General features: G+C 47.9%; 1 protein-coding gene across 1 annotated transcript; it reads right to left on the bottom strand.

Annotated features, from left to right (window-relative positions):
- Window positions 1-4,020: 4,020 nt before the first annotated feature.
- Window positions 4,021-8,869, bottom strand: LOC122931457. The gene is made up of 2 exons (XM_044285527.1): window positions 7,525-8,869; window positions 4,021-4,295 (listed from the first exon to the last, which is right to left on the bottom strand). Exons 1-2 carry the CDS (start codon window positions 8,867-8,869, stop codon window positions 4,291-4,293), a joined length of 1,350 nt encoding a protein of 449 aa, XP_044141462.1. The 3' UTR covers window positions 4,021-4,290.
- Between the last annotated feature and the right edge of the window lie 374 nt (window positions 8,870-9,243).

The following is a 9,243-nucleotide window of genomic DNA, read 5'->3' as shown; positions in this document are numbered from 1 at the left end:
TTATTTGTAATAGAACGTAGATGACAGATCAAACGTTTAATCCGAGTAAATGTATCATTTTAAAGGAAAAATACGTTGATTCAAAATTTTCACGGTGTCAACAAATCCTAAAAAAGTTGGGACAAGTAGCAATAAGAGGCTGGAAAAAGTAAATTTGAGCATAACGAAGAGCTGGAAGACCAATTAACACTAATTAGGTCAACTGGCAACATGATTGGGTATAAAAAGAGCTTCTCAGAGTGGCAGTGTCTCTCAGAAGCCAAGATGGGTAGAGGATCACCAATTCCCACAATGTTGCGCAGAAACATAGTGGAGCAATATCAGAAAGGTGTTACCCAGCGAAAAATTGCAAAGACTTTGCATCTATCATCATCAACTGTGCATAACATCATCCGAAGATTCAGATCTGGAACAATCTCTGTGCGTAAGGGTCAAGGCCGTAAAACCATACTGGATGCCCGTGATCTCCGGGCCCTTAAACGACACTGCACCACAAACAGGAATGCTACTGTAAAGGAAATCACAGAATGGGCTCAGGAATACTTCCAGAAACCATTGTCAGTGAACACAATCCACCGTGCCATCCGCCGTTGCAAAGAAGAAGCCATTTCTAAGCAAGATCCACAAGCTCAGGCGTTTTCACCGGGCCAGGGATCATTTAAAATGGAGTGTGGCAAAATGGAAGACTGTTCTGTGGTCAGACGAGTCACGATTCGAAGTTCTTTTTGGAAATCTGGGACACCATGTCATCCGGACCAAAGAGGACAAGGACAACCCAAGTTGTTATCAACGCTCAGTTCAGAAGCCTGCATCTCTGATGGTATGGGGTTGCATGAGTGCGTGTGGCATGGGCAGCTTGCATGTCTGGAAAGGCACCATCAATGCAGAAAAATATATTCAGGTTCTAGAACATATGCTCCCATCCAGACGTCATCTCTTTCAGGGAAGACCCTGCATTTTTCAACAAGATAATGCCAGACCACATTCTGCATCAATCACAACATCATGGCTGCGTAGCAGAAGGATCCGGGTACTGAAATGGCCAGTCTGCAGTCCAGATCTTTCACCTATAGAGAACATTTGGCGCATCATAAAGAGGAAGGTGCAACAAAGAAGGCCCAAGACGATTGAACAGTTAGAGGCCAGTATTAGACAAGAATGGGAGAGCATTCCTATTTCTAAACTTGAGAAACTGGTCTCCTTGGTCCCCAGACGTCTGTTGAGTGTTGTAAGAAGAAGGGGAGATGCCACACAGTGGTGAAAATGGCCTTGTCCCAACTTTTTGGGGATTTGTTGACACCATGAAATTCTGATTCAACATATTTTTCCCTTAAAATGGTACATTTTCTCAGTTTAAACTTTTGTTCCGTGATTTATGTTCTATTCTGAATAAAATATTAGAAGTTGGCACCTCCACATCATTGCATTCAGTTTTTATTCACGATTTGTATAGTGTCCCAACTTTTTGGGAATCCGGTTTGTACAACTGAAACACTAGGAGTGAGGACTATGCTCACAAGAGCTTACAATCCATGAGGAAATGGGGGTGACACAAAACATAAAATTGGTTGTTTTATAAAGTGGTCCAGCTATCCCTGTAAACCCACCTTATTTCATTAAATCGCTACAGGAGCATAGAGGTCCATTACTGTGCATATTGTAAAGCAATTACCTAAATTATTCACTCATTGCTTAGCAAACTGTCTTTCACTGCTAACCACTTCCAAAATTCTGAGTAGATCTGAGCTCCAGGCAATAGAGCTGCTGACTGTATTTTAGAAAAGCAACTTTTTCTGTCACTGTCTTCTGTATCCTGAGCACCCCCTCTGTGTAGCTGAAATAGCACCTTCTGCTGCTATTTATCATGTAAATGTTTGCTCTGGAGGATGCCTTGGTGTTTGCAAATAGCTGATTTCAAAGTAAATGTGTGCTAATTAAAAAAGCACCCCGTTATTTTTTAATTTACGTATATTACTAACTCACCACCAGTATTCTAGCAGTGCAATTTGTTACACCCCAACTCAGTTGCATCCATACCTTTAGAACCTTTTCATTATGGGACCCTGGTCATGTGATCTCAAGTCTGACTCCAGGATAGGTCATCAATATCAGATTGATGCACCCCCGCCGATCAGATGGTTAAAGAGAAGGCTGTGCTCCATGTGAGCGCAGCCTTCGTTCATTGTTTACCTGCTCGCCGTCGACATTGCAGTGGTTCAGCGGATGTAATTACAAGCCGTCCCATCCAGTTCTATGGGCCAGCTTGTTCCTATTCAAGTGTATAGGACAGCAACAGTGTGCTACTTCTGTGTGCAGTCAAGTATCCAATGAGAGGAAGAGCACACACATCTATATGTACCACCTAATCAAGGTCGCCTGTGGGATAGGCGGGGCAAAAGTGCACAAAAATGCTGTTCCCCAGATAATAGGAACGCAAGAAAACCTTCAAGAACATAAATCGATCAAAAATCACAGAAAAAGATACAAAACATCCTGCACAATATGAAAACTAAATATGTGGATGTACATGGCAACATTTATAAAAGAAAAATATATTTTGATCAAAACACATCTGTGCCCACCTACCAGCGTCAAGGTGGTCTCAGTCAGGCAGGTCCTACTCTAAACCTACTTATGCCGTAGAGCATCTACATTCAGGAGAGCAGGCCCTGCAGTGTCCTTTCTGCTGCAGCTCTCTCCCTGTAACTGTCAAAGCTTCTAACAGAACACATGACCGGTGGCAGATGAAGATTTAAACTGAGCACGTTCGACCAGCTCAGTGAGACAGACAAAAAATAAGGAACAGAACAAACAGCAGGTGGTGCTACAAATATATATTTTATTGAATAGCTCACTGGCTATACTACATTTTAAATTACATGCAATTACAAAAGTATTCAGATCCAGGTGCTGGTTTGAAAAATGTAGAATATGTTTAATGTCACAACCCCTTACAAACATGCACTCCTGTATTGGCAGTCAAAATACCCCCAATGCAAGTAACAGGGAACCATATCTAAACAAAAATGTATTAAATATGTACAGAAAATATATGGCTGATAATAGTCTATACAAAATCATTTAGAGCCAGTCAATAATAACCCGATCTAAGGTAAACAGCCATGAGTGTCATAAACATTTAGATTACAGCACTAACCACCATCTATACATGCTGAACGGGATAAAACACCTATGTGTAGATGGCCATCCCTCAGCACTGTTCTATCACAGCCTCTGAACATTTATTGCAATAAAACCGCAACACAAACGCACCATGTGTACTAATTTTAAAACAATCTGGACTCTGGTGACCCAGAATCATATACCACTCCTCTGATATCCATCCCATACAAACTGGTACTCTGGCAGCGCTGGGCCCATCAAGACTGGCGTCGCCCATGCAGGTCTTAAAAGGTCAGGGACTTGATACTCACTGTCAAATATGTGTGGTATGTCATTTAGGGCCTTTTGCTTTACGTGGTCCAGGGTGTGTTTAAAAATCAGTCCCATAATCTATTCTACTAGATACTAAGCTATTTTAGGTAAAATTTAGGTTGACTGAACACACAAAATTTGTGGGGACTGGCCAACCATCTAAGAGCTCATGCACAAGAGACACCATATTTTTATTCAGTGTGCTGTTTTTTCCCCATTTATAAAAAAAAAAATCACGGATAGCACACTGACTCATTCATCTCTACAGGGTCATGCACACATCAGTTTTCTTGCGGTTGCGTGCCCGATCCTCAAATATCAGGTTCTATTCTTGTCCCTATTTGTAAATGAGAATAGCCTTTTCTAATTAATGGAAGTGAGAAAAAAAAAGCTGAATACACACAGAATCTATCCATATTGTCCCCTCTGTTTTTTGTGGACCGAAATATAGACATGGCTGTGTGCATGACTCATAATTGAAGATTATGCTAGCTTTAGTGTACTAATAATCTTAATTTTAATAAAGACAGGAGGCGAGTATTTTGCATTAACTCTCTTTACTAACTCCACAGCAGTAAAGAAAAATGTAAAGAGTAACAAGTAGATCACTGCGCCACATAGTATATAAGGGTCATGCTGCCTGTGCACTTCCTCTTTCTAAAAGCGACATCAAAGTCCAGGTTGAGCTCGAACATCCAGAAATTCAACGAAAACTGTAACAGCGGTTTCTGGCGAGTAGAACTGGAGGAGACTTCTGGTAAACGAGGTTGGAGGTAAGACCGAACAAAGTTCTCATCTCATCCTATCGGGTCGTAAGATTAACAAACCAGCGACCAGTGGAGGACCTGAAGAGGGTTACGCTGAAAGGAGAGTATAAAATAGGTTACGTATAGAATCTTAACTATTCACGCTTATGGGCTTTAACGGAATAGTGTAAAGTTAAATCATTACAAATAGGGTGCAAATTATCTAGTGGCTAAATGTATGGTAGGTGTAAGTATGTAATACAACTAAGAACTGTCCGTCAAGGTGGCAATACTTAGGGTGAGAAATTCCAAATATGTCCCAAAACAGAGAAATTATTAAAATCAAGCCCCATATCCGACACCTTGAGATTCACTCCCCCAAAGAGTCAGGGTAGGGAATAGAAGGGAGGGAAAATACTCGCCTCCTGTCTTTATTAAAATTAAGATTATTAGTACACTAAAGCTAGCATAATCTTCAATTTTAAAACATGACAGGAGGCTTCCTATTTTGCAATTTTAACGCTGAAGAAGAGATGTCCCAGCAGAAGGGGGAGCGCGAAAATAAAAGGTACGGAAAGTAGATTCCCTAGACCAGTCCGCCGTTCGGGGAATATCCGAAAGGGACGCCCCTGCCATTAGGGCTGATGAAGCCGCCGCTCCGCGAACGGAGTGGGCGCCGAAAGCGGGGTCTATACCTGTGAGGGAAAGGATCCAGCGGATCCAACGGGCCAGCGTGGTGACAGAGACTGGGGCGTAAGGGCGCACGTAGGAAACTAGGAGTTGACCCGACGTAGAGGAACGGAGTGAGGAGGTAACCGAAACATAACTGCGAAGGGTGGAAACAACACAGAGCTGCGGGTCGTCTGGAAAAAAGGGATAAGAGACCGACGTCGAACCTGATTTAGTGCGACGAGAGATATGGAATGTGACCCCTTCAGGGGTCACCTCAAAGGCATCGACATCGAAGGCCCGAACGTCCGACACCCGTCGGAAAGACACAAGACAAAGGAGAAAAGCGCACTTAGCGGATAGTTGGCGAAGGGAGAGGCGGTCATTCGGAGGCCAATCCCTGAAAAAACGGAGAACCAGTCCCACGTCCCATAGGTGATGGTATTTGGGGGCTGGGGGGCGGCGGAGCCGCATGCCGCGGAGTAGGCGACAGACCAGAGGATCTTTGCCGACCGGGAGGTCCCCGACGGGAGTATGGGCTGCCGAAATCGCGGAGCGAACGACGTTGATAGAGCGATAAGAGCGGCCAGAAGAAAACAAGGAGGAAAGAAAATTGAGAATCATGGGAACAGGTGCCGTAAATGGATCGGAGTCCCGTTCCATGCACCAAGTAGACCAGGAGGCCCAAGCTGAAAGGTAGCAGCGTCTAGTTCCCGGGCCCATGAGTCCCATAGGAGGTCCCTAGCAGTCTGCGATAGTCCGCTGACTCGCCAGGAACCCCGGAAAGAGACCAAGCCACCAGGGGTAGTCGATCTTCCAGGATGAGCGGGTGGAGACATCCTTTGGGATCCGTGAGCAGGTCCTGGAAGGATGGAAGGAGGAGAGGATCCATGTAGGAGGAGGCCAGGAGGTCCGGGAACCATGGTTGACTCTGCCACAAGGGCGTTATGAGAACCAGTTTGATTTGCTGCGTCCGCATCTGGTGTAGTGTTCTCGCAATCATGGAGAATGGGGGAAAAGCGTAGGCTCCTGTCGCCGGCCATTGTTGGAGAAATGCGTCTGTCGCCTTGCTCTCCGGGTCCGGGAGCCAGCTGAAGAACTCCGGGGTCTGGTGATTGTTGCGAGAGGCGAACAGATCCAGGTGAAAGGGACCCCTCCGGGCTGCCAGGGCCCTGAAGATTCTCGTGTTCAGCTTCCAGTCGCTGACGTCTCTACAGTGGCGAGAGAACCAGTCGGCTGTGAGGTTGATTTCTCCCGGCAAGTATTCCGCTTGTAACGTGATGTTGCGAGGGAGGCAGTAGTCGAAGATGTCCCTCGTGATATCCGACAGTAGGCGTGAGCGAGCGCCTCCTAGGCGGTTGATGTACTGGACTGCAGAGTTGTCCATGCGAAGGAGGATGCACCAATTGGAGCTCTCCCGAGCCAGGCTGCGAATCGCAAAGGATCCTGCTAGGAGTTCGAGGCAATTGATGTGCATGGAGAGCTCCTGCGTCATCCATGCTCCTCCCGTGGAGATGGTTCCATTGGTGGCACCCCATCCCCACAAGCTGGCGTCTGACTCTAAAACGAAATCTGGAGTGTCTCCGAAAATGGCCTTGCCGTTCCAGGCTTGCATGCTGTCCAGCCACCATGACAGCTCTTCGCGAACTTCTGTCGTCACCGGGACGGGTTGATCGTAGGTAGGTCTGTGGCGAAGGTATTTTGCCTTGAGTCGTTGCATGGCCCTGTAGTGGAGAGGACCCGGAAATATGGCTTGAATGGAAGCTGAGAGGAGACCTACAATCCTGGCCAGGTTGCGTAGAGGGATGGAATCGAGTCGGAGAACTCTGCGAATCTCCTTGCGAATGGTTGCGATCTTTGAGGTTGGTAGCCTCAGAGTGCACGTCGTCGAGTCGATCTCGAAGCCGAGGAATTGTATCGTCTGGGTAGGGGTCAGCTCCGATTTCTGTTGGTTCACCACGAAGCCCAGAGATTCCAGTAGGGATACTGCCAGGTGAGTGTGTTGGCGTAGTCTGCGTTTGTCGGAGCAGAACAGGAGGAGGTCGTCCAAGTAGATGATGCATCGAATGCCGCTGGACCTCAGGTGGGCCACCACCGGTTTTAGGAGTTTGGTGAAACACCATGGGGCTGAGCTGAGCCCGAAAGGGAGGCAAGTGAATTGCCAAGGGCGACCATGCCAGAGGAAACGTAGGAGTGCTCGACAGTCCGGGTGCACCGGGACTGACAGGTATGCATCTTTTAGATCGAGCCTGGCGAACCAGTCGTTGCTCCGAAGAAGGTCCCGCAGGAGGTGGATGCCCTCCATCTTGAAGTGGCGGTAGACCACGTACGCGTTGAGGGCGCGAAGATTGATAACTGGGCGGTATTCTCCCGACTTCTTCCGCACGAGGAAGATGTTGCTGAAGTAACCTCCCTGTTCGTGGACTGGTTGAATAGCCCCTTTGTCCCGAAGCTCGCGTAGCTCCGCGTTGACGAGGTTGTGGTCGAAAGACGACATGTGGATGGGGTGAGGGGGCTGAACCTGAAAGGGGGTTCCCACTAGGTCTATGATATATCCCTGCACTGTTTGTAGAATCCATGCGTCTGAGCAAAGGGATGCCCAATTGTGGAAAGAAAGGGAAATACGGCCCGCAATGCGGGTACATGGTAACAACGGAGGAATATGGGTCCTTACCTGCAGTAAAGCGGGAACGTCCGCGTCCGCGGATTCCACGGCCTCTATCCGAGCCTCTGGAAAAGGGTCGTTGTTGATAGTCCCTTGTCGGATAAAATGGTGTTGGTTGAGTACGGGGGCCTGAAGGCCAAAATCGGCTGGCGGCACGGCCCCGTTGCCGGCCAGCCCTTCCAAAAACCCCTCTGGTAGGGTTGCTCCTGAAGACACTGCGCATTGAGGATTGCGCCTTATTAAGGGAGGTGAACACGTTGACATGTTTGTTTAATTCCTTGAGGAATGGTTCACCGAAAAGTTTTCCTTGCGCCTGGGGCCCAATCTCTTTTGTGCCAAGGTCTGCCAATTTACCGTTAATACGGAATAACGCTGCTTTTCGTCTCTCCGAAGAGAGCGTAACATTGGCGTTTCCGATGAAACAAAAACAACGTTGTGCCCACTCACGAATGTCATGTGCCCATTCCCTGAAGTCCTCGGTGGAGAAGGAATCGGCTTTGGCGTAGGCATCATCCGCCAGATACATAATGCGAGCCAGGGGGCCTACGGAATCCAGTAGGTTATCTTGGGCGCCCCATAGGCCTTTCTCTAAGCCCCGTCGAGGGTCTCTGCCACTGCGCATCATAAAGGTTGTCATAACTTTGTCAAATTCTGGGGTCTGAGCGACCTTATCCGGCAGGGAAGGGCGTGGGCATTCAGACCTGAGTCGGTTGCGGACCTCTTTCTCCAGAGGTTTGCGGAGCCACAGGTGCATGAACCTGGAAAGGTGTTCTGGAGGCGACCATTCACCCGATCTGGGGTGTCGTATGTTGCGAGGATCGAACATCGCCTGACCTGAGGGGTCCATAATGGTGTCTGAGTCAAGAGGAGGTTCTGCGTCAGCAGTGTCTTCGATACCTCTTGCCTGGACCGCACCCAGGAGGGTCTCCTGCATGAAAGCAGAAACAGACTTCTCGTCCGAGCCCCATGCGTCGTAATCCGACTCTGAAGCGTCAGCTTGCCACTCATCTAGCACTGACATGGAGTGGGTAGGGTCCTGTTCTTCTTCTGAAGAGTACTCCTGACGCGGGGCCGGAGTGTGAAGTTTGGCAGGTTTACGCCTGGCAGGTGTCTTACCCTTGGGTGGTTTGGGTGTATAGTCCTCGCCTTTGTCATGGCGTTTCGTAGGGCGGGATTCATCCCCTGTCTGATAGTCGGACAGGTCGGCTTCCGACTCGTGCCGTGGACGCCTGCGAGTTTTAGGTACGTCAGGAGCCGAAGCTCGGGCCTTGGAGAGTGCCTTCTCCACAGAGGCAGCGACAGCTGCGTTAATCATAGCCTGGAAGTCTACAGGGACACTCTGGGAATTCTCCATAATAAGGGTCGGCTGGTATGTCACTGAAAGGTACAGTAATAAACGGGCACCCAGGTCTTGAGAACAGGCGTATGGTCAGTTTTAATAGTATGGGAACAAAGCCCAGTATAAACCCCAGCAGGGTAAAGTAGTGACCTTAAAAACTGGGGCTCACCCAGTTAGAGAGAACTGCAACAGCTAGTCTCCCAATAAGCAGCGTATTAATAGTGGGGGCTCACCCCGGTTCGCACAGGGTTGAAACCCTTAAATGCAGGTCACAATAATAAACAGGCAGCAGCACTGACCTGACTGACCCAGCCACATGAGGCACAGAGAGAACTGAATAGTAGTCTGAGATAGGCCCAGGGGTGAAAACCAGTAATGAGGGAGTAACA

The sequence above is a fragment of the Bufo gargarizans genome, chromosome 3, assembly GCF_014858855.1.
Source record: "Bufo gargarizans isolate SCDJY-AF-19 chromosome 3, ASM1485885v1, whole genome shotgun sequence".
Taxonomy (NCBI): Eukaryota; Metazoa; Chordata; class Amphibia; order Anura; family Bufonidae; genus Bufo; species Bufo gargarizans.
Note: the sequence above shows the minus strand (reverse complement) of the source record. Positions and strands in the feature narration are given on the sequence as shown.

Bases quoted from the DNA above. Each gene is read 5' to 3' on its own strand.
- LOC122931457 (XM_044285527.1), bottom strand. From the start codon at position 8,869: ATGGAGAATTCCCAGAGTGTCCCTGTAGACTTCCAGGCTATGATTAAC.